The 26,520-nt window shown below is 33.8% G+C and overlaps 1 protein-coding gene across 1 annotated transcript; it reads right to left on the bottom strand.

Moving 5' to 3' along the window:
* Nucleotides 1-1,029: 1,029 nt before the first annotated feature.
* Nucleotides 1,030-15,939, bottom strand: mafa (v-maf avian musculoaponeurotic fibrosarcoma oncogene homolog a (paralog a)). The gene is made up of 2 exons (XM_041221093.1): nucleotides 14,640-15,939; nucleotides 1,030-1,096 (listed from the first exon to the last, which is right to left on the bottom strand). Exons 1-2 carry the CDS (start codon nucleotides 15,608-15,610, stop codon nucleotides 1,069-1,071), a joined length of 999 nt encoding a protein of 332 aa, XP_041077027.1. The 5' UTR covers nucleotides 15,611-15,939; the 3' UTR covers nucleotides 1,030-1,068.
* Nucleotides 15,940-26,520: the final 10,581 nt, after the last annotated feature.

Here is a 26,520-nt window from a genome sequence, read left to right as displayed (position 1 = left end):
TATAGAACAAGGTTTATATGTTTATATATGAAAACCCATGTAAACAATAGTAACATTTTAAGAACACAAAACACATGAAACCTAGCAATATTAAATCACACTGCTATGTATTGGTATGTGCAAGCTGTCTTTTCGTACAGCTTTACATATAGAAACATTGGCATTGCTGCTGTATGTGGATGATGGAAAATAGTCTTCCTGTTAAAAATAGGTAAAATGCCATTCCTTTGCCAGAACAATATGAGTAAATATGTGAATGGAAATATCTCTATGACAACTTTATTTTCCATTGCACATCTGTACCATTTCTCAGAAGTGCATTTATCAGAATATATCTGAACAACATTGAAGCAAAATCACCCACCGCTCAGGTAGCAAGAATCAATACTCCATTAGAATAAACAAATGATATACCGTATAAAAAGTGCTCTTGTAAAATTCCAAAACATTTAGGTTTTCTATAAGAAAAGTCATATAAAGGACACTACCATAATTAATAACTTGCATATGCGATAACACTAACCACACATTCAGCATTAAAAATGTAACAAGCTGTTTAAAATGATATTTGTTCTTGGCATGATCACTGAATATCAATCAGATCACTAAAGGGGCAACATAAAGCATAAAGTCTATTTGTATTGCTTAATTCTTCCAGTGGTATCCTAAAACGTTTTTTTGCAATTACAATAAAAATAAATATTTATAAATTATAAATTATAAAAATAAATTATTCATTAGTCTAAGCAAATACCAGTAGCATTTAGCAAACTTACCCAATGCTAATCAAAATCTGAGTTGAATTGCAATTTAATAATAGCCTTTGTCTACTTAAAGTAATCTCTCATTCATTCATCCCAAGTGTTGATCTTTTTAATGTCATTCAGATAAAATAATACAGGGAAGGACCTGTCTACTCTATACACTAAACAACTTACAGCACAAGGGTTTATCTAATTATAAAACACCAAACATTCTCTGTTATGCAATCAATGGATTATTAATGTACTGAAAAATGTATAGATTTACCTCATACTTCAAGGCCAAGGGCACTCAGTCATTTCTCTATCACAGATGTAGAAATTTTCTTGATGACCTAACATGATGAGATAAAAGGCAAAATCAAAACAACCAAGTCTACAGACTTATATATATATATATATGAGTGGTTCTGTTTTTAGGCAAATTACCAACCACATGCACTTTAATTTAATTTAATAATGTAAATGTTGACATGTCTATTCTGCATAACAAATATAACAACACAGACATCATATTGAAGCATGAATATAATATAGAGGTTTACTAAGAAAGAAAGAGTACAAGTTGCTATTAGATAACCTGTTGTTTAGTACTACTGTATTACTGTATCTGCTGCCCTTGAAAGGACCTGGACAGGGACTAACACATACATTACACGTACACAGTCAAACTATACTTTGATCACATAATGTGAGTGTGTGTGTGTGTGTGTGTGTGTGTGTGTGTGTGTGTGGTGGTGGGGAGGGGGGGATCATATTGTTCTGCTGTACATTACTGTACATTACTGCATTTATGTCTTCCACGTTACACATCTTTCATCTTGCTCATTTTAAAAACTTTGGTGTCTTGTCTTTCAGCACTAATACAAAATAAATAAATGCATTTTAAAAATCCACCATTAACACCATAGCACATTGAAATCTCAAGCAAGCCTCAAAAAAGCTGCAAATGTTCAATTTTATTTATCATCATGTAATAAACTACAAAATGATATCGCAACAACCGGAAGCCATAATAGTAGGACAGTATTTCATGTTAGATTTCGAAATGTCACATTTTTCAATTTGTTTCAGTTTTTATATCAGTGTCAGTATCAGTGTCAAACTACACAGCGGTATGTAATTCAATGTGTTATCATTATTCAGCGGGTTTCATTTGACTTTAAGAAACAAAATGTGTTAATTCTATTGGGTGATGCAAATCTTTAGCTGTGCTGCAAGTGTTTAAGATTATGAAGATCTGCATCTGTTTAGATCAAAATAGACCACAAGGTGAAAGCTTCTTTGTTTAAAACTGGATAAGGTAGTTCACAAGTAAATAGTTAAACCCTTGAAGATACTGTTTTAAACAGTTGTCAAGGTACTGAATACTGAGCGCTGGTTTCCACTCTTATTCTCACACATCAGTCAGTGCAGCAACATCTTAAGTGGGTTATAACTCTTTCATCCACAGTCAAACACAAGGAAACAAGCAAGGACTGTACTACTACAGCTGCTTTCCTTCGATGATCCATGGCTGCTGGAGGTTTGTCCGATCTATACCATGGCTCCAAAATATGAATACACTGAGAGGTACTGCACATGCCCCTTGAATGAGATCTAAACTACATTATACACGCAATACTGCAGTAAGGGAAAAACTGTAATCAGACCGGCCAGGGAAGGACAGGCACAAGGTGATAAGAAATCACACAAGGACGCGTTGGAAAGATGCTTTGCAAACACATTTTATCGAGTCATTGTTTTTCTAATTTGTTTAGTGGAAATAATAATAATAATAATAATAATAATATAATAATAATAATAATAATAATAATTATTATTATTATTATTATTTCCGCAGTGAACTTTAACATTTTTATGGGTATATAGCTAACTACACCCTTTATACACAGAATACACATTTTTACACACTACTGACCTCTTCTTACCAATCATACATCATACTGTTTAGGAGGATAACGGTAATTACTGCTATATAGTATTATGCATCATGTCAATACTATATATTAAATTATATTGAATACATTGCTAGATTGCTGTGGGTGCAATATATTTATGTAATGCTCTTTGATATATTTTATTTTAACCAGAACCTGTTTTAGATTTACAATAAAATAGGAATGGTATACTCAAAAGCATTTTATAATAGACTATTTTGATACTGTTAAATGTTACTGATAAATTATCCTAATATGAACAACATCATTTAATAACCAGCTTTGAATAGGGAATTATCAATGCTTAACTTACTGACATTTTATTTTCAAATGATTATTAATTAAGACGGACGTTTGAGAAAGTGACGTCTTTCTTTATTTCAAATGTAATGTAGTATGATTTCCTCTATCAGAGTAGTGTGGTTTTTAACAGGAAACTGCATGATTAGTGTACCATAACCAAGAGATTTGAAAACAGTATCTGAGTATGAGTTGCTCTTTCCGAATGAGCTTCTGAAACAGCACAAACATCAAATAACTGTCTGTCATGAAAAAGACAATTTTGTAATAACAATTGTCTTTATTGTGGAAGTCATTTTTTATCAGCAGTAACACAATATCATCTTGATAATGATTGGTTTTGTTAAACTGCGAACACAGGTCCAAGTACTGTAATTTATCCTTTTTATCGAAACCATTTTCACTGTTTAAAACTGTTTGTTAAAATTTGAGACTATAAATCTAAACGCAACAAATAAAAGTGAAACTTTTTATTTTGTTACAGTTCAAGGTTGTCTCTGTACTTGTGAGTACTGCTGTGCAGCTGTTTCTCTGTCGGTATCTTTCGCTTTTCATTTTAATCACAAGGATTTGGCTGAAAATAGCTGCATTGGAAAAAAAAACAAACATATATATTTAGATTTACCCAGATTTACCCCTGTCCCAGTCAATCTTTTCTTTGAGTTACGATTTATAGGTTTTTTTTGTTTTTGTTTTTTGTTTTTTTAACATGTTTCAATTTAGAAAACAATATACATGTCCCTGAATTTTCTTATCTCTTATTAAAAGACAGTAAAAACAGAAAAAATTCATTTAACCTCATCCCATCATGCAACTCCATTTTAAATAAAAACTGCACCCTACAATCACACTGAATTTGGTTGTGTTTCATGACTGTAAACCAAGGCTTTCTGTGCAATCATAGAGTTGGCGATACTGTTATTTATCTTCCAAAAAGGCATTATTTGTGAGCTATATCTCATTAATTCAAGACTCTTTCAGCACCTGGGTTACATCTACCAGAAATCTAGAAGCAACCATTAAGCCATGGATGTTGTTTCTCTGGATACAAGAATAGAGAATCCCAAGATCTATTAAAAAAATGGACCCAATTGATTTGTTCCTTAATCTGATTTCAAAACAACAACAAAAAAAACAAAAGAAAACACCATGGACTCTGATCTGTTCAGCATAGATTATCTGCAAAGAAACTACAAATATATGACTCATTCAGATGAAAAAATGAAATAAAGCACTTCAACTATGTCAATGATGAGTCACTGATGAATTTGTGAAACTGATCAATATGTGTCAGAATGCAAAAGCAAAAAAATAAATCAATTTAAAAAAAAAAAAAAACTTTTCTGACTGGTTTACCTAACATGTAACTATGTTGTGTACAGGCTTTAAAAATGTCATTTTTATGTTCTTTTTACAAAGAACTGGAGCAAAATGTACTGTCCCAGTATTGATTACTATAAAGTCATTAATTAGTGCAACAGCTTTCATTAAATATATAAAAACTTGTTACAACAGACATCACTTACTTCAGCAAATCAAAACCTTGACCATTTTTAACCCTCAGAACTCAGGGGCTGTACTTTATAGCACTGCTTGGTACCAATTAACTAAGTCAGACTACACCTTAAGCGGCCCCTGGACCTCTGCATTAACTGGTTTTGAACAAGAGAGCTAATAGGTGCAGTATCAGGTCTCTTTTATTTTTAAAGGATGAAGAATAAGTTCAATTATGAATACAATTATTCGTTTTCAAATAATTTATCAGAGACTAAGGGTGTGTTTAAAAATGTGTTATTTTTAAAGAGAATAATTCATAACAGGGGCTTGGAGATACAGATCAGTTTATTAAGACAGGAAACAAGGGGTTGTGTATTCTAGCTGGAAAGTGTAGCTTTTTTTCTTTAATTAATTTATTGCCTTTCATGAAGTGCTAAAACAGTTGAAATCCTGTTAATCCACAGAACCGTGGCAACAGTAGTGTGAGCACACAAACGCCTCTCTGTAACCCTCTTTATGGCAACTGTATATTCTTAGGGGTGACAAGGCAGTTTCAATGCAATTCCAAGTCCTGTCTTCAGCACTAATTGTGAAATGGTGTTTTTGCAGTCGGAACTGTGACCATAAGAACTAGATAAAAAGCCCTATTTGCATGATCTGACTAATTAGAAGATTCGCTGCTAGTCCTGCTTTAAATCCTTAAATTGAATTACATTTTGCCTGCAGCCATACAAATTTGGAGTCTGAACTTGTCAGCTCTCAGAAGCTCTGCAAGGATGGGCCTGGTCACTTCTTTGGATTGGTGACCTTCAAATAATAATAAAAAAAAGGTACTGCAGTGTTTTGAAGAGGTATTCTGGCATTAAACCAAGGTCCTGTTTACCCAGTAAAGGGATATTATACCACCTGCATTACCTGTTTAATATCATATTATGTTTCTTCTGTATAATTACGTATCGATGTTTCCGCTGAGATCATTATTAAACACGCATAGTCACTATTCTCAAAAAAAAAAAAAAAGGCTCACTCAACTTCTGAGTCTGCTTCTGAAAAGACTCTTAAAAGATGCAGTTCTAGTGGTTTGAATAATACCAGGTGTGCAGCTGTAATTTCTATCCCCTCAGTAGATTTGATTTTTTTATAGAGATTAACTAGCTAACAGTTGCCAGTTACAGAGGGGGCATAAATTACAGTTTCTAAAACCTTGCTAGATTTTTTTTTTTATTTTTTTTTTAAGAAGCAGCCCCACTGAAAAAAGGACATTAGTTAAAAAGACTGGTAAATAACGAATAAAGCAGAAACAATCATTGTACAAATCACACGCAAAGCACATTAAACAGAAAGTAATTAAATATTCTTACAATGTAGATGGAGGAAAGTGTACTCTTAATATAACTCTGGCCTGACTAAATTAATCTGATCTTGCATTATTTTTCAAATCTGCTAGCCCTTTAAATTAATAATAATAATAATAATAATAATAATAATAATAATAATAATAATAATAATAATAATAATAATAATAATAATATTTTTCTTCATTTTTATTTTTTGACTACTCGAGTTTGTGTTTTATCTTTTTTTTTTTTATTTGTCTTCATTGAGTTCATTTGATCCATTGCTTGTATGCTTTTTTGTATTATTCTGTGAAGCTACTTGTGAGGCTCTGGGCCAACACCAGGAAGGCTTGCTGCTATTCACAACACAGAAGCACAGAGAAAACCTTTTGAATCGCTTTGTAGCATCAAATGATGTATGTGCATATTGATTGGTCAAAGGAAAACAGCACCCCCACAAGGAAGAAGTATGTGAGTTTCATAGGAGAATAATGTATATTCCAGCTGTGTACATCATGCAAATGGACTTTTAAATGACAGTACTGAACACTAGAGGTATAAACCGGAAATTGATTTGTGATTAGTGCTAAGGGTTACATTGAATACGTACACTTGTAGTTGGAGTTAGTAATCAAAAATTAAAGATTCTACTTTTTTTTTCTTTTTTTTTTAAAACTGCTTTGCACTATCGGTACTAATCAAGAGAATGATACTGCAACCCACGGGCATTCGGTTTATAAATGTGAGGATCAGCCAAATCATCTGTTCACAGACCGATTGCTCTTAGAAAAAAAATTCTTCCCTTATTTTTAAATTGAAACGCAAGCTATCAAAACATATTTTAAAATTGGCATGCACCCCCCCCCCCCCCCCCCCCAAAAAAAAAAAAGAAAATACAATATTCAATAAGCGTTAGCTGTGACATGAAATGTGGAAATAATATGTATTTTCGAGGTATGTGAAGATCTAAATGCCAGGTGTTTTTTGTACGATCTTATTCAAATAGGCCCTCCTTAAATATTTTTCAAAAACGTAATTAAAGCAGTACACACGGTGATCTACTATACCTTGTTCCAACCTGAATGTCATAAGACATGACAAAAAAAAGAATCATGAACTAAAAATGCTAACTCGTTCATTGAGTGATGTGGAAATCAACACCTCACTGCAGGAAATATTGCATCTTCACAGCCAAGCAGAAAAAAAGTTAAATTATTAGGTTTTCAAATAAATGCCACATAAATCAGTTTTACGGAGCTACGCCAGGCTCATGGGAAACACTGCCGGTGCTGTGAAATGATAGAAGAAATGAGACATAAACTGATTTGATTTACATCACTTTCAATGTAAATGTTTATCAAAAAGATGCAGATACGTTACAATGAAAAATAGGTGTAACTATTTGAATCTTAAATTTGCATTTTTCTAAGCTGAGGCATTTAAATTCAGGTTGCTTTTTAAAGCACTTTTTCATACAAAGTTTTAGAAAAAGCATGTTCTATTTGGATTAAACACAAGCATTTTTGTTCCATGGAAACAAAATTATAGTAGTTTAGTTTCATATTTTTTGTATTGTGTGGTGATATAAAGATCTCACTCAGCAATGGAATAACAGTCAGTCTATCCATTTGGTACACAGGCAATGCTATATACAGAGTGATTAGAAAGTAAGTTTACCACATCAATGAGATGGTCTGTTGATATAGTAAACTTACTTTCTAATCAAATCGGAAACAAAAATAAATCATTGAAATATAAAGATTATTTCCCTCATGCAGCGTCTGGTTACATTACACCATTTATACTGAGAAGCGTTTGAGATGTGGTCACTAATATTTCCAGGCAACACAGTATGTTATGCCACCTTTGAACACTCACCACAAGTTCTCCAATATACTTTAGTTAGGGAGCCAGTTATATGTTTAGTTAGACTCTGCTATATGAACTGAATAACTTGTATTTACTGATTTAGATCAACACAAGTAGTTGAAAAAAGGAAAATAATATTTGATCCCATACCTGCAGTATCTTCCACACCTCACTGTTTTCTTGTTTTAAGAATGAAGCCTGAAAGCATAGGTGGTGCCACTGAACACAAACTAATGTTATACATTTACAGTACTGCATCTTGGCACCCAAGTATAACCCCATAAAATTCACCTTCAATAGAACATGCAACTCACTGTCTATATAACATGTGGCAAGCTAGCTTCTAAAGGACAGTTTTGAAATGAGGGTAAAGTGTACTTTTCATAACTATCTATAGGAAGCAGTGTTCGACTTTCTAAAAAAAAAAAAAAAAAAAAAAAAAAAAACAGTATTTCCTAAGAAACTGATTGGCTCTTAAATGATCTTGACTTCTAATTTCCCCCGCAAGGAATAGTCTTTTCTGTAACGTAACACACTTAAACAGGCTGAGATTTGAAGGAGAAGAGGAGAGCATAACCTTCCAGTTGTGGGTATTCTCCAGCAGTTTTAGTATAGGGGACGCTGACAAGCAAATATAGTAAGAAGACTTCTTGCTTGCATTTTAACATTTTTTAACATTTTAAACTGAATGTGACATTCAACAAAAAACAAACATGCCATAAGATTGCATTGTTGGAGGCATCCAAAATGATGATCTTTCGTCAAAAACCTATGCTATCCAGTTAAGACTGCATGGCCCATTGTGAGAAGATGAATTAAGACTGTGACAGAAAACACGGACTACCTTCGCCAGACAGGGGTAACTGGGGTAATACAATAAAATAAGTGTTGGTAGTCAAATGTCAATACGTATGAATTCAAATCTGATTTGCAACTGAATTCTAATTGAATTCCTAAGTAAAAATGCAGGCACCTGATGCAGAGCACAATTATTTTTATTAGACCCTAACCTTAATTCATTGTGGACCTGGCACTTACTGCATTTCAAAATGTCAGCAGTTTAGACTGTAGAAAGCAACTCAATATACATTTGCGCTCCTTAATAAAAGTTCTGTATTAATAATGGTGATCATTATTATTCTTTCATACATTTTATAGATCTGTTCTCATAAAAAGAAATCACTTTGCTGGCTGACCAAAGGAAATAAAAGAAGCAGCAATGTGCTGTGGTTTTACATGTGCAATAAAACAATACTGTGAACAATCAATGTTTACACGGGCTTGATAATTATGTATTAGAATGTACGCTGTAGGTGTGAACTGCAAATGCAAAAGTCGGTGGGTTTTTAAATTTTCTGTTTATGGTGAGTAGTTTGCATCATTTGCTTTCAGCCCTTGATTCTTTTACATAGGAAATGAATGTGAACAATCTGTCTAGCTCGCTGGGCTATCCTGTGAGGGATTACTTTTAATGAATTTGTGATGGATGAAACCTTTTATTGACTTGTGTTTTATATGATCAGAAGCCTAGTGCTGCTGCTTTTATAAAGGGTCTGTGCATCCCCTGGAACACTAAATTGTTCTACCCACTCTGTAATTTAAAGAGTGCAATAGAGTTTAGTTGAGTGACCGGTATTGCTATACCCCTAACGCATGTTGTATTCTATCTGGGATCTATGTACCACTAATTTTTAACTCTCGGACACATGCTTTACTTTGTGGGGACCTCGACAAAGCAACCCTGGCCTATCGTGTATAACAACAATAAAACAAAACCACACAAAAGCCTACAAAATTTTTACCGGATATATTTTTCATACAGCCTATGGGGGCTTGTGAGCTTTGACCCCTCCAATATCTATAACCAGAGAAAAGAACGTTAATCAATTCTCCATGCATCACCAATGGAAATCTTTCCACTGAATGATCTGCTCTGAATTCATAATCAAGTTACTGGTTCACGTGTGTGCCTATGATATGTAAACTGTAAGCCACCTTACCCCTTACTGTCCTGCTAAATCAATAGTCTATACTGCAACTGCTGACAGCTGTTTTGTATTTTTCTAATTTACTAATTACAACAGTATTTAATTTGAATAGCTCACCTATTTTTGGAAAAGTAAGGCAATAAAAAAGATTTTACAAATAACCCTAAATATTGAGCTGGTATTATGCAACCATGAATTTGATCAAAATAGAACATGAATTGGTAAACAGTCGTTTAATCACTGTCTGTAATATTGTACTACAGTGTCTGTGCATGCAATCGATGTATGAAAAACATTCTGCATGATTGGAAAGAATACTCCTATCAAATGAGATGTTGAAATTGTAATATTTCACTTCAAGGTTATCTAGGGATTACTGTTGATTTTAAAGTGCTTTTTTTGCATTTAGGGCAATTTAAATGTAAAATAGACAAAGCACTGTAATTTTTCAAAAGTGGTAAACGACTCCCGCTAACTGGTTTCAAATACAGTACATTAATCAATGAGTCTAATTGGACTTTTCTTTATCAAGATGTACTACAAATGGGGTTAGGTCTGCAGAATGGATCAAATCTTATCTAAAAAGTCAACAGAATTCACCAAGCATGTTTATAAGATACACCCTGCTGTGTGCTTGTGAGTGAGGAAATCTTTACATTGCGTTAAAATCCAAAATACATCAATAGAAGCCTATGATATGCATTTTAATTTCATAATGATAACCGACTACCATAGTTATTATTCTTACTCCCTGAAACTGCTTAAACTACCATAAAAAAATTAATAAAATTACAATACTGGTATTTAAAATTCACTGTTGGTTCTGAAGCACCCATTAAATTTGTGTACAGATGCTGAACAAACAAGCTATATATTTTTTTATATAGTAGAAAAAACATGATTTCATGTACTGCTATTTATGTAAAGCAGTCAATACACCATTGTTAGCAAGGGCACAACGATTATGAGATATCTTGAATGTAAATGAAAATTGTTTTAATCTATACTAATCCTAGCTTGGTCAACATGTCAATTCATTTGGTCTGCAGTGCACCTCGAGTGCACAAAATGTATTTTGGTACCTGAACCTGGCATGCAGAGGATAATGCAATGTACAGCTTCAGGATTGTTGCAGTGCAATATTGGAAATATGTAGTGTTAAAAGCTAACAGTAAGAAACTGGGGATATAATCACTTTAAATGCATTAAAGAACATATCAATACACTGACCACATCCATCTAAAGAGATTGCAAGTACACGTACACACGCAATTGATGTTTCATCTCTAGCATGCAATGCTATCTGTTAGTTGTGCACACAGAAAGAGCAAGGTTTTAAATAAAAACAGAAGTTAAAATGTATTTTATATGGGATCTCTCATCGGTTTTACTTTTAATGTTAAATTGTCACTTAAAGGGCTTACTGTTAAATATAACTCAAATTACTCAGCAACACAAACTATTATCTACTGGGTTTATCATACCCCAGCCACAACATCATATTTAAAAAAATACATTCACAGTACACTTAATTACTGATACAACGTGGCATCATTAAACCTCTATTTTACTGTATCATTAGACCCTACTTTAAGTGTTCATTTGCAAGCACAATTATTCTGTTACCTGATTGAAAATTGTAATGCACACTCTGTTCTACCTTGGGATTGTTAAAGAAAATGTGGGATTTGCCATCTATATAGAAGTTACTGAGATTGGCGGCTTTGTCCAAATACAATCTGAGTCATTATTTGTGATTAAATGGCATGCAAATCAACAATGAAACAGAGGCAATACAAAGTCTTTGCTGTTTTCAAACTGCTCTTTCAGGAACCAAACACATACACACATATATCAGCTAGACTTTCTGGCTCCCACTAACAAATCCAAAGAATTATTTAATTAGTAGCTATAACACCTGTTTTCTAATAAATCCATAATTAGTCATTATTAACTAAAATAAAAACCTACATTATTTTCAATCCAATAATGTTATGCTTGGACGCTTGAGTTTGCCACGCATTATTCTCTAAAGAATCCCGTTACTTAAAAGTTAATCAATTACATTTATTCTAACGTTTTAAGGTTCAAGGAGTAGTCCATATAGAAAAGTATTTGAACAGCGGAAACGTTTGCCATGAGTTTAATTATTAACTATGATATGAAACCTAAGCCATTACTATTAAACGTGTTGTGCAATGGACTAGGTCAAATGTCAACCAATTATGGTCGCAAAAAACAGCCAGTACATGAAACGTACAAAAATGTAAATGCCCAAAAAAGGCTATTCTTCCTTACAGAACAGGTTTCTACCCCTGAAATACATGCCAGAGGCAGTCGTTCACTTACATGCATGCTGTTTATGTCAATAGTTTCCTGGAATAAGTTAACAGCGCTCAACCCTTTTTAAGCAGTTTGGGAAATGATTGTCTAACCTGCACAATAAAATAAAAATAGATATGGCAAGATTGACAATAACTGCTTTAAGTTGGTATACAGTTAACCATTTGGCTATCCAAAAAAAACCTGTAATTTAACTAATCACAATAAATAAAAAATAAAAAAAACATGTCAAGCTTAATTACTGAAATGACACGTTGATTTTTACAAAGGTTTAACTTAATTTTTGCTACTTAAGACTGAAAGACTGGATGGAATCAATTGATTTAGTATTGCAGATTTAGTTGATTATATATATATATTAGCTCAAAGAGCCAGCTACCCAACGTTTCGATATGTTGTACATATCTTTCTCAAGATTGTCATATCTTATATTCTCATCTATATACTGTATATATATATATATATATATATATTATAATATATTATATATTATATATATATATATATATATAGGTTTTGTTTCCAAACAAAGTTTTAAAATTAAAATACGCACATACTAAACATCACATATGGTTTAGTAAGTCAAAAGAATAAAACAATTTTGCACAGCAATATATTCATATAAAAAGACTTTTAATTGACAGATGTGTTTTAAATTTGTTGTTGAATGGTATTTTCACATGTTGCACAGGCAGGGTATCAATCCCTGACGATTTATTGATGCCCAGACATTACTGATTTATTATTATTATTATTATTATTATTATTATTATTATTATTATTATTATTATTATTGCCTTTGAAACTGTGGATTCAGTTAAACAACATCCAGTTCTGCACGATTCACAACTGTTAAAACTGCATCACCTAGTGCAGTAATGCCATTTAGAACTGCATACACTATTTAATTATCATTCTAAACAGTTTTGCTTTTTTACATATATGCTTGCAGGTTATATTTTAGTGCAATTCAATCCAAAACACTTTTTTTTGAGAAGCATACATCTCCAAATGTATAGTTATCCCTATATGAACAGGTCCTCCCCTCCCCCCTTGTAATACTTTGGTTTAAAAATACAGTCAGTGGTATACCAAGGGCTACATTTGTCTAACTTCTGTTTTAATTGCAAGCACATGCTGCAAAAAGCTTTGTGTTTTATATTAAAACAAACCCATTTATTTTACAAATTTTAAGATCCCCTCCCCTCCCCCTTTACATCACAAAGGTAAACCAGTTTAGTGCATCAGACCTTATAAAAGCTACATCTAAGTAAACCTAATTTGTAACATTCCTTTTTTAAGAACAACCTGTAGCAAAACCATTTTAACTTCAGGGTTTACAGATTTAAAAAAAAAAAAAAAAACGATATACTTAAATTATATACTAGGAACCCATAGCATTCCACAGAGTTACCAAATACATTAGGATGGGGCATTTATTAAATACAACTTTAAGCAATAAACAGTTTTAGTGCCGAAGAGGGATTGATTCCTTTTAGAATTTTCCAAGTCCCCCCCCCCCCCCCCCCCCCCCCCAACACTGAATCCAGTTTGACAACTTTCAACAGGAATGCTTCAGCGCATAAAATGTATAAAAAGGGAGTCTGACGTTTTCGCACAACAGTCAATCGGTCTATACACTAGTAGATGCAATTCATGGGGAAAGTGTATCTCACACTTTTCTTTTTTTGTTGCAAACTCAAAAAAGTGACGAGGCAATAAAAACAAAGTTATGAATGCCATGCCGTTAAAGTCATCCAAGAAAGTTCATTTTTCAAGCACAAAAAAAAAAAAAAAAGTACCGTACATGTCCAGCATGCAGGGTTGCTTATTAATATAACGTCTCTTTTTAATAATGTATATTTTCTAAACAGCTACAGTTCTTGGCTACAGAACACAAAATAGAAAGCACAATAATGATGATATGAGAATGGGGTAAAAAAAAAAAAAGGCAGGCTCAAAATCTTTCATGTTTGAAAAAAAAAAAAAAAGCCAACACATGAAAACTGAATGGCTGCAGTTGTTTTTGGCAGGCAGATCTTTAAGTTTTTAAGCATGGCATAGTTGGTGAACTTAATGGCAAAGTTGAGTCTTTCGTTTTTTTTTTTTTTCACATTGCAAGTTCATAACTGCTATGAAAAACTTAAGATGATTGCTTTTTTTTTTTTTTTTTTTTTTTTTTTTTTTTTTTTTTTTTTTAAACACAGCAAGCCCCCAAAAAACTAACATGAACAAAACAAAAAAATAAAATGAAAAATAAGTTGATGGCAGGTTTCAGTGAACAAGCTCCAAAATTAAGAACATACTTATTTGATGACAAGTTCAATCTTTTTATTGCAAGCCCCCAAAAAACAAATGAAGAACTTAAGGTGACGAGCTTGAGCAACCTCAATTCTCATTAAAAAAAAAAAAAAAAAAAAAAAAAAAAAAAAAAAAAAAAACGTTTAAAAAAGTGTTGGAAACTTTTCTTGGTCTAACCAGCCCCGTTCGGGGTCTGTTTTTCAGCAGAACTTCGTCTTATAATATTATATAATAATAATATATAATCCCCAACTGTTTTTGTTTTGTTTTGTTTTGTTTTCTTTTTATTATTCTGAGACTCACATGAAAAACTCTGGAGACGAAGGGGTGTCACTGCCGGAGCTGTTTTCTCTGAAGCCATTGCTGATTAGCTTCTCATATTTTTCCTTGTAGGCATCCCGCTCCCGGACCAGCCTGGAGATTTCTTGTTTGAGGTGTTCAACTTGCTGTACGAGCTGGGTCTTTTCGCCTTCCAGGACGTGCTTTTGCTGGACCCTCTTATAGCGACAGGACTGGGCATAGCCTCTGTTTTTGAGGGTCCTCCTCTTTTGTTTGAGCCTGATCACCTCTTCTTTGCTGACTCCTCTTAGCTGCCGATTGAGCTCTCTCACTGACATGTTCACCAGCTGGTCGTCCGAAAATCGGTCATCCAAATGCATGCCGTGGTGCTGGTGGTTGCCACCTGAGTTACTGTTGGAGGGGACCCCGGGTGCTTGGTGGTGTCCTCCGGCGTGGTGGTGGTGGTGGTGGTGGTGGTGAGGACCCCCGTTCTGGGCTGCAGCCGCCGCGATAACTGCAGACACCACAGCGGCAGCCGATCCCATTTCTTCCCCAGCCATGGTGCCTCCGGATGCGGCTGCACTGGCAAACTGCTGCCCTCTAGCATAGCCATCGAAGCTTTGAAGCTGGTGGCTGCTGTTGATCAGAGCTTCTACTGCGTCTTCAGGGCTGAAGCCCAAAGCCTCCGGGTTCAACTGCTGTTGGTAGCCGGTCATCCAGTAGAAATCCTCCAAGTGTGCCTTCTGGTCGCTCCCAGAGCCCGGGCTGGGCGCCGAGAAGCTTGGAGAAGGGGGTACCGAGCTGCAAGGCGTGCTCATCGGGGTGGAAGACAAGGATCCCCCGGCGATCAGGCGGCTGCACTGGCTGATGCTGCGATCGGGCTCCACCGGCTCCTTTTTCACTTCAAACTTCATCAGATCGAAGTCATTAACATATTCCATGGCCAAGGGACTGGTGGGCAGGTCGGAGTTGCTCATTGCCAGTTCTGATGCCATCCTTTTGCTGTTGACAGTCCTCCAAAGAGGGTGAAGAGCAGCTGTCAAATTGTTCTGGTTTGAAAGAGTATGAGCCAGCTTGAGATATTTATTTAATTTTTACCAAGAGCTTTAAATTTACAGCGGCTTTTGTTTTGTTTTTAATGATCACAATTTTCCTTTGCAGAGTCTAATGCACAGACGCATCAGAGCAGTGTGTGTGTGTTTGCTTCCTCCGTTCTTTGCATCAGATTGCTGGATATTTGCAGGATTTTTATTTTAAACATTTAATACTTCGTGGCTTCTGGTTTTAAAAAGTGAAAGAGGTAAAACGGTGCAAACAACAGTCAAATTATACATACATATATATATATATATATATATATATATATATATATATATATATATATATATATATATAGATATAGATATAGATATAGATATAGATATAGATAGATATATTTGTAGAAAAAAATAACACCAAGGCTCGCTGGAAATGTTTTAAAGGATCACTCAGCGGATGAGTTTAAAAGCATTGCTGAGTTTTATAGCTACCCTGACGTCAGGTTCAAATGGGAAATTGACTCGGACTCAGGACCAATGGGCTCTCTCAATCTGAAAGCTAATTAGCATAATAATATAGAAACAAGGAAAACTTTTCTAAACTGTCAATCAGGGACGATCAGCTGACTGTCAGCTGGGAATCACATTTTTTAACTCTTTCGATCCTCGTTTTCAGAGCGGTTGATAGTTTTACCAGTATGCTTCTGGTGTTATGTTGTACTGTTCAGTTAACAGCCTTGCTAAGAATGTAGTTAAAGGGACGGCTTTTGTCTTAATGCAACCGGTAACTAAGAACAAATCATACATTTCGGTTAAAAAGAGTCAAACATACATTTAAAATATGCAACAGTAAATAACTAGCTATTTACTGTTGGCCTATTTTTACAAATACCCTTTCATTTTTACGATGTGTCGTTCTGCAAAACTAAAATTAAATCTTTCTGCAAGCGTCATGGTTTATATGCATATTGTTCAAAGACATAATAAAACTATTATTATTATTATTATTATTATTATTATTATTATTATTATTATTATTATTATTATTATTATTTAAAGTTCTTATGAAAAAGCTTATGTACAATGATCGTTGTAGGGAGATGTATTTTAAACACTACAAAAGTGACTAAAACTGGAGTGTTATTTTATTTATTTACTTTGAACGAAATTTGCGTTGTTTATTACAGCTAAGTGACTATATGGGAATTATTCGAACGTTATTAACACTAGTTCCTCATAGGGTTATCCTATTTTTAAAAGCACGATGTTATGTATTTATTTTATTTGATATATTTATGTATTTATTAAGGTACAAAAGACCAATGAGCTCCTACACAAACTTGCACAAGACATTCTACACAAGTATTAGGACAAGGCAAGTGAACATGCAAGAGAAACTCTCTGAATCAGTTAACGCAAGACCATTTCAGAAACTCAACAGTGCCATCTTTTGGTAAAAAAAAATAAAATAAAATAATAATAATAATAATAATAATAATAATAATAATAATAATAATAATAATAATAATAATAATAATAATACGCTATTTATAATTCCTGTCTAAAAGGAGAGTACCTTTTTTTGTGCACTTTTTTATACTCTCAGTATTGTCAAGATCCTTTGTTAGGATGGTCCAGCTTTTCACATGTACACATGAGCATTAACATTAATAAAATCACTGGAACTGTGAATAATGAAACTGAAAAGTAATACATACTTTAAGAACCAAAATATCAAATATAACACACACACACATATCTCTCTCTCTCTCTCTCGCTCTCTCCCAGCGAGCCATGACCTTGGACCATCAGATAATATGGAGATATCTTGAGATGTGTTCTTCCATTTATTAGAACTCTATGGCTATATCAATAGAATCAAAGTTATCTGTCATTCAGTGATAAAAGAGGTGTTCCCAGTAGGTAAGATTACGTGCACTGCTGTAAAGTTGTTTATCTGAAAAGTACTTTTAAGAATCCTGACTTCTGACATTTAGTCATATATTAAACCAGTTTGTTGTACATTGCACCTGGGGTTCAGAGAGCAGATCTCTGCTTTGCAGTCCTTAACACACACACACACACACACACACACACACACACACACACACACACACACACACACACACACACACACACACATCATATCTATATCTATATATATATATATATATATGTGTGTGTGTGTGTGTGTGTGTGTGTGTGTGTGTATATATATACTGTAGATAGATGGATATAGAAAATATAAAATAACGTTATATACAGTCATTGCTGTGTATGATTGTAGTCCACAGTTTATCACCTATACGCATTGCTTTCTAACCAGTTATCTGTGATAACTAAATTTAACTTTTCATTGAAAAGAATGCAGGCAGTACTTGTTTGTCCCAATAGTAGATAATAATGTGATTGTGACAAATTACAATTTCATTCATTGTAAGAAAGCCTATAAGCATGTGTTGTATGCCTCTTAAGCAAAACCTGTTACCACATCCAAAGCATGTATGATATATTTAGAAACCCATAATGACCATTGTGTAATAGCAGAAGATACTGACAATTTTCTGTTTCATCCTAGTGTTGACAAGTTGCACAAAATCCAAGCCTACTCCCAGTTTATTGTCAGTTTTTCCTACCTCACTTTTTTCTGTCAGCATTTGTCTCCATGTAACTAATGCATTTTTATTAAGGATGGATTATGGAGTAAACATTGTTTATACTATTAATCAGCTCTGCAATATATTTATGGTTTATCTTAATTCACCAAGGTACTTGGTGTGTCTTTGTTCCATAGTCCATTTGCCAGGCCCATCAATAGGAGAGGAGGGTGTACATACATTTTAAAAGCTTGTTCAGTGGTTGAATATAATGTTCATTTCATTTTAAAGGCAGAGTAATGACTAGAAGAACTACTTTGACAATGACCAAAACTCTCTCTCTCTCTCTCTCTCTCTCTCTCTCTGAATCTCTCTCTCTCCCACTCCTCTCCTCGCTCTCACTCTATATATATATCTAGATTATATGATATATATATATATATTATATATATATATGCATTTTACTGATGCAAATACATTAAAAAATACTTTTTTTCAGTTGCAAAAAGTTATTAGTGTTATTTTAACACAATAAAAGTGACAATTTGTTTAATGGAATGTTATTGATACTGATATCTAAATCTATCTATCTATATATATATATATATATATATATATATATATATATATATATATATATGTGTGTGTGTGTGTGTGTGTGTGTGTGTGTGTATATATATATATATATACAGCATATGTTTCAAGTTAGCTTAGCTGACACAGTATGCAGATAGTGGACAAAGGGAATGGGTGAAATTATAATTAGGTCATTTATATTGACTTGGAAAAAAAGAAAATCAAGCCAAAGAAAATCAATTTCAGTTTCCTTGGTTTATTGCAGAATGGGAATCTATAAACTACAGAAATACACCACCTACCGCGTACAGGGCACACAAATAAACGCAGAGATTGTTTTTCCCTGTACATTTCATGAACTGGCATGATGATTTTTGTATGACACCTGAAATTAATACATATATTAGTTAGGACAAAAAAAAAGAAGTTTGCAGTGTGGGACTGCTCAAGACAGATAAACCTCTGAATGTGGAACCAGTATTGTCAGTCATCGTTGCAGAAACTATTTTTGGGGGTATATTGAAAAGCACATGTTACCTGTTTGTTCTGCATTGGTAACAAAATTCAGTACATAATACCTGGGGTACCACTGGACTTGTGACATGATTTCTCAATAAAATCACTTGCATTCAGGGATACCAAGGTAAGTAAACAAGATGAGTGGTGTAAAATAGGCAATATATGTCCCACCCCAGTCACTCTGCATATATTCATATTTCACAATACTTTTGGATTTGTTTTTGGTACTGAAAGTGTGCATTTATATTTTAAAGATTTTAAAACTTAGACTATTCCAGCCATCATGCATTAAAACTGACCAGGTAAGAGAACATGGCAAAGCCACAGCATAGACTGCAATTGCTTTATCTAAGACACGCCACAGAGAAATGTCCAACCTCAAATACCAAGAAATAGCGAGGAGAGTGCAGTGTATAAATCCTTTTAATAGTTGTCAGATCACTTAATTGGATAAGTAAAAGTATGATTCACTGTCCTGGATTCATGAAAGACATTTGTTGAGAGAATCAAAAACGATAATCAGATAATGATGAAAAATGAAGAGGAAAAAGTACAGGCACTATAAATTAAACTACCTTCTTGTTACTAGAAAACAATGCATGTTGTACAGTGGTTCAAAATGCTTGAGAAGCTTTTGAAATTACGTTGGCTTGCTGAAGACTAATAGTTTATTGCCTTTAAAAATGTTAATGCAATATCAGAGTAAATTGAAATGTGAGAAAACGTAATGTTGATTGATACTTAAGTTTTAATGATCTAATGGAGGTCCTTTAACTGCAGTTAATGGCCTGCAGGGGCAGTGTCCAGCATTCCATTAGGTTTATAATTAGCTGACAACATATGATGTTAATGCAGCCCTTGTAAATCCTTGGTTGCTTGGTGTATCTTTTCATCTTATTTACTCAGTTGATCATTTTCTGTTGATATCCACCACGATACTGGTTCTGAGTTTAGGTTAGAGATTTCTGATAATCATGTTTCCTCACTTCCTTTGAGAGACAAAAAAACACATAATAACACTAAATAGCAAAATTTATAATCTTGTCTCACCATTAATGATAAATTCGGTGTAGATGACCATCCCGTCCTTGAAAAAAGATTGCTTTCAAGGTTTTTTTTATTATTATTATTAAATAATAATAATAAGCGAATATAATCATAATAATAATATTATAATAACTCACTTTCTTTGGAAACTAGGGATCCCTTTAGGAAATAAACATTTTTATAGAATTATCTTAAAATATATAATATAATAATTGTATCATTCATTAAGTTAGTAGTAGTATAATAATAATAATAATAATAATAATAATAATAATAATAATAATAATAATAATAATAATAATAATAATAATCTATCTTTTATAAATAAATAACAATTTAGGTAGACATTTTTTGATGTTGCATAAAGTGTCATACTTCATCTATTCTCAAGTCATTATACAGTTGCATCTCTGATTTTGGGGTAGTTTTTTTTTTTAATAAAATGGATAAACCTTTCAGTTACATTAATTTAAGATTTACATAGGTGAAAAATATGTATGTATATGTTAAGATCATTTATGCAACAGCTTATTGGCAGCAGGGGTCTTTTGACAACACAAGGGGTTTATCATTCTTCCTTTTCAACAAGAGGGAAAGGCTAACATTTAAGAATTTTTCCTCAATCACATCTGTTGTTTATTGGCCAACACTAACCTACTCAACTCATATTTGCCCCCTAAGTCCAGAAATGTTAGTTTAACAGGTTTTTAAATGTCCATTTATACACATAGTGCAGACTTAACATAATACAAGGACACTTGGGTCATTCTTGCTGAATGCAGACATGAATAAATGTGTAGATTTCTAAAAATACTCAATATCATGAAGTAGACTTGTAGTCCATCATTCCTTCTTAGACTTGTGTCCTAGATTTTCAAAACTTGAGGACCATTGTTGCTAAAAAAAAAAATGTTGTCATTTATTGTGATTAACATCACTGAACCTAAAGGGATTTTGTTGTCAGTTGTGTTCATGTGTTTAAAATAACCTTTTAAGGAATATATTTTAGTAAGTAAAGAAAAAGAAAGAAAGCATCATAATTATTATACTATCTAGAAACAATGACTGTAAGTTGCAGGTACTGTAGAAGCAGTTAAATTATCTTTTGGGGTAATTTTATACGACTAGAATTGCTTTATTGAAGTTTTCCCCCCAAATATCAGGACTCTAAGATCCCTAGTTGAAAACAGAATATAATATGTTTGTTTTTTGAGGTATAAGTGTTAGAAAGTCTGATTCTTCAACGCAGGAACAGAAGTGGACAACACCTCCTAACCTAGTGGAAAGAAAAACAAAAACATTATCATTTATTGCTTTTGAGAATTGACATCAAACCAGGGAGTGGGTGACAAAGATAAAACAGTGCCACTGTGTTATTGTGATCACGTTTTCATAAGCACTCCAAATGTATTCAATGTTAATGACAGCTGTTGTCATTAGAAATAAAGTATATTGCCAATCTGAATTAAACCAACAGGTGTTTTTGAGTGAGAAAAAAGTACAATAGTACTATTTCTTTCTGGCCATGTTATAGAATATCATTCTGTCGTTTAGTTAAAGGTATCAAATGCAAACCTGTTCTTTGGAAATAATGTAGAGATGATTTATGGGATATGATATAATATTAGTTTGTTTAGTGATGATTGCTTATTTACACAGCAAAGTGTATTGTGTGCAGTGGAATAGCTGTTAAAATTGTGATAATGTACATCTTGATAACATTCCAAATATTAGCATCTGTTGTCTAATTTATAGAGTTCATAATCGTGTGTTTCCACAGTGATGTGCGCAAACCTTAATATGTAGGAACTTCTGCAGACAAGCATTCATTTCTCAAGAGTCTAAGTGAAGGATTCAAGGGACAAGTATACTTCTCAGGAGATTTCTAAAGATTAAGATGTAGAGTAACACACAATGAAGAACACTCTTCAGCTCCTGCAATCAGAATATATTCATCCCTGATAAGGTGTATCTTGAAGGTTGACCTTTGGGTTGAGTCTTATTTGTTTACCAACCTTGAAAATACAACAACAAGTGGCTATTGTTCAATTAAGAAAATGTAAGCAGTGTATCCTTATTACAGGGAAACCCTTACTCAACTGGTGATTAGTAAAATTAGTATCTGCAAATGGGGTTTATATAATGGTGTCTAGAAATGCACCAGGCACATTTTAAAACACCTTTATTAACAGAAAATCATTAAACGTATTTAACAGGAAACAAGATACTCCAGAGCAGAAGTGCACCTTTCTGTGATCACAGGTCAGAGGCCATACAACAAAGCTCATATATGTTCAGCTAAACAAAAATTTGTGATAAACCATATTCATGTTCATGCTTGTTGAACTGTATGATGCACTGTGTCTCTCGCTATTATAAAAATGTCTTGAAAGGAAATGCAACAATGTATTTACAGCCATCTGAACTACAGTAAGCCATCTCATGCCTTTAACAGTAAACCCCAAATGGCAAAGGGACCTTGAATAAACAGCTTCCTCTATTAAGAAGTTGTAAATGTTCTGCATCTTTGGTAACCAGTTAGTGTAGGCACCATCGTGTTTGTAAACCCTTTATGTGCGCTAACAGTTGTTATGAATACAATATCCCTACTTTTTGTATTTGTTGATCATAATGTTATAAGGTAAACCTTATATGGTTGTCATGATACATCCAATAAATACACTTTATTCAGTTTCTGGAAGCACAGTAGTCGTGGCTACCATACCTTTCTGTGCCTTTGGAATGAAGCCCTATGTCCGTCTGTACTGGCATTTATTTCTAATGAATTTAGATGCAGACAGTTTCTGAGGTAGCATATTGTGAAACTGTTTTTATGCCAGCTTGCTAACATGCTACTGCTCTGAAAACAATAAGCCTACCTATTGTAGTGGTTTAATTTGGAATACAGAAATTGTCCAAGTAGTTCGTAGAAACTCAGCACATCTGAGCAAATCAGCTATAAACAGAAAACTAATGATTCAGTCTATGGGGGGGGGGGTGGTGAAGTTTCATTCTCAGGAGATACAAATGTGAGAAAAAGCATGCTGAAGAACACTGAAAATCTTTTGTGGTTGTCTGTGCTCAGATAGTGTGAAAAGGATGCCGGTGTGTTCATTTAGAGACAAGTGTGATTAAGATATACCACCTCCATATGACCGCCTTCATTAAAAAAAAACAGCCATCCAGAAATGTATACATTTTATTAGCTTTTTCTAAAACTGAAACAAGATTGTATTATGATGAATGAATTGGTATTTATTTCCATTTTTGGGGGTATGGGATTCCCTACTCATTTGAGTCTTTAAATTATACAGCCCACATACAGAAAAAATTTGCTAAAAAAATCTACTTAATTAAACCTTAATACCCTGAGCCATGGGTTCTTAAAACTCCTTTACTCAAGGGCTCCCATGACACAAGGCATGTGAAATGTTCTTCTTCTTTCAATCACCCTCTTTTGATGTATAATGGCACTTAGCACAGGCATTAGAAATGAACATCTAATGATAGAACTGGCATCTAGGTAGTAGGTTAAACTAGGTTGTGACCCTCCAAACCCCCCAAAAAAGTTCCTCATCACTGCCCTTTAACAAAATCACCAGATTTTCACAAACTTTTCTGAATCATAATGTTTTTTTTTTTTTAAATTGATTCCTTTGATTGTGTTTCCAGTCATTATTTAGTCTAAACAATTATGCAACTATTTTAAGCTTTATAATGATCACTTAAATAGATATTGGAATCCCTCCCCACAAAAAAATCAATGTATAGTATAATCAGTATAATTAATATATACTGTTTGACTTAATGTGTGTTTTTTCTCTAGCGCTAAAGAGAAAAAACCTCTTTCGATGCAACAAAACTGGTAAGGAAATAATGAGTTGCCTTTAACACAAGGAGTGTTTGAAGAAAAAAAAAATGAACAGCTTTAAGTTATATATCTCTATTAATCCGATTAGTATTTTGCTATAGTCACTTTCTCTGGATGCGAAAGGAAGGAATGATTTTAAGTTAATGAGGTAGCTACTGAGACATTTACCAAATACAATTAATATGTAGATCAGAGGTGCAAAGGTATGCACTATTATCAATTTGCAGAGGCATCAAGAAGTTGTCGACATGACTTTTCCACAGAGATGACAAACAGAAAGACCTTGGCAAAACATTGTGTTTGTCGACTATTTTATGCCCTACTAGGCAATGCATAATGGTTAAATATCATTGTCCATGCTAGCCCTCTAAGAATAGATACAGCCACATTTGTTTTAACATTTACTAACCATACTCATGGGAATACACCTGAAGTTTCAGAACTCAAACATTAAACTTGCTGCATGCACAGGTGTCTGTTATTTGACAGTATGGTGTCTGGTGCAGTTTGGGCAAGAGAACTGCAACGCAAAGCTGAACCGTTCAAGATAATGTTTGTTATACAGTGCAATAAGAGAAACTCTGCATGCCAAGAATTCACTTACACTTGCACAGTAACTGCTATTTGAAATATAGTTCCACCATTTTCATAAGTGTAAAGCATTAAGATCATTAAACAAGGTTCCTGGTATTGACAGAAAAAAGATTTAGACACGATCAGCAAAATCTTATGACACACTGTGAACTCTTCAAGGCTTCTTCTACCATTTCATGACAGTATCAATAATTTCAATCAAAGGAGTAAGCTTTTTTCTCCATTAAGACATTTTTTAATAAAAAAAGCCACTGTAGGAATACATTTCCCGCAGTGTGGTGGTTAATAAGTACAATAAATAAAGAGGGGGGTTCTCTCAGGAGATATTGAAATATGAATGTTCTCTCAGGAATGCGAGAGAGAAACCACGGAAGGCAAAAGAGCCTCCAGCAGAAAAAATATAATTCCCCCCACATGGTGATAAGGGAAAGATATTTTTTCAAAGCTACGTTTTTAATTTTCAACTTAGAAATTGAGTCAGTTATATTTATAAATGAATTAGTCATTAAATACGAACTCCCACTTTAGCCATTTAATTTAAAATGAAAAGAAAATCACTTTTAGGATTTTTTTGTAATATAAATATTTACTGTTACGTGACTAGTGTTTATTAGTAATATTCCATTTTTATTATGGGGTAGTGAACTCACGCTAACAGAACCAGGGATCCCTTTTCAAAGCACACATATGTATCTTTATGAAACTCAATAAACTAGCTCAGAGAGTTCATTACGATATGGTTAAAAGGGAACTGTGAACACGGGACCAGGATGGAGGAAAGGCAGAACGCTTTTTTTGTGTCTTAATTGGTGAAGGTGAAGTGAAGTGCATCTCAGCAACCACTCAGCCATGACCCAGAGGCCAACCACTCTGCTCTTGTTTGACACTTACTAAAGGTTTGTAATTGCCTGCAGAGCAAAGAAGACCTCTCATGGCACAACATTGAAGGTTGGTAGATTCATTTAAATTCCACCTAAAGACTACATTATAATCACTTTCCAACCCAAGGAAGAATTTCATACCAACTGAGCTGCAGTCACATAAGATCCAAAATGGAAAATTACCTATATGGTAACAGGGTACTGGGAGACAGTCAACATGGTTTTAGGAAAGGGAGATCGTGCCTAACTAACTTGCTTGATTTTTTTGAGGATGCAACATCGATAATGGATAATTGCAAAGCATATGACATGGTTTATTTAGATTTCCAGAAAGCTTTTGACAAAGTCCCGCACAAAAGATTAATTCTCAAACTGAACGCAGTTGGGATTCAAGGAAACACATGTACATGGATTAGGGAGTGGTTAACATGTAGAAAACAGAAAGTACTGATTAGAGGAAAAACCTCAGAATGGAGTGTGGTAACCAGCGGTGTACCACAGGGATCAGTATTAGGTCCTCTGCTATTCCTAATCTACATTAATGATTTAGATTCTGGTATAGTAAGCAAACTTGTTAAATTTGCAGACGACACAAAAGTAGGAGGAGTGGCAAACACTGTTGCAGCAGCAAAGGTCATTCAAAATGATCTAGACAAGATTCAGAACTGGGCAGACACATGGCAAATGACATTTAATAGAGAAAAGTGTAAGGTACTGCACGCAGGAAATAAAAATGTACATTATAAATATCATATGGGAGATATTGAAATTGGAGAAGGAATC

The sequence above is a fragment of the Polyodon spathula genome, chromosome 21 (genome assembly GCF_017654505.1).
Source record: "Polyodon spathula isolate WHYD16114869_AA chromosome 21, ASM1765450v1, whole genome shotgun sequence".
In the NCBI taxonomy this organism is placed as follows: Eukaryota; Metazoa; Chordata; class Actinopteri; order Acipenseriformes; family Polyodontidae; genus Polyodon; species Polyodon spathula.
Note: the sequence above shows the minus strand (reverse complement) of the source record. Positions and strands in the feature narration are given on the sequence as shown.

What these genes read in the sequence shown, in the direction of transcription:
- mafa (XM_041221093.1), bottom strand. Translation starts at nt 15,610, where the DNA reads ATGGCATCAGAACTGGCAATGAGCAACTCCGACCTGCCCACCAGTCCC. An exon ending in TCGTCTCCAGAGTTTTTCAT is followed by an intron (nt 1,097 to 14,639) that starts GTGAGTCTCAGA and finishes TCATCATGTTAG; the next exon opens with GTCATCAAGAAAATTTCTAC.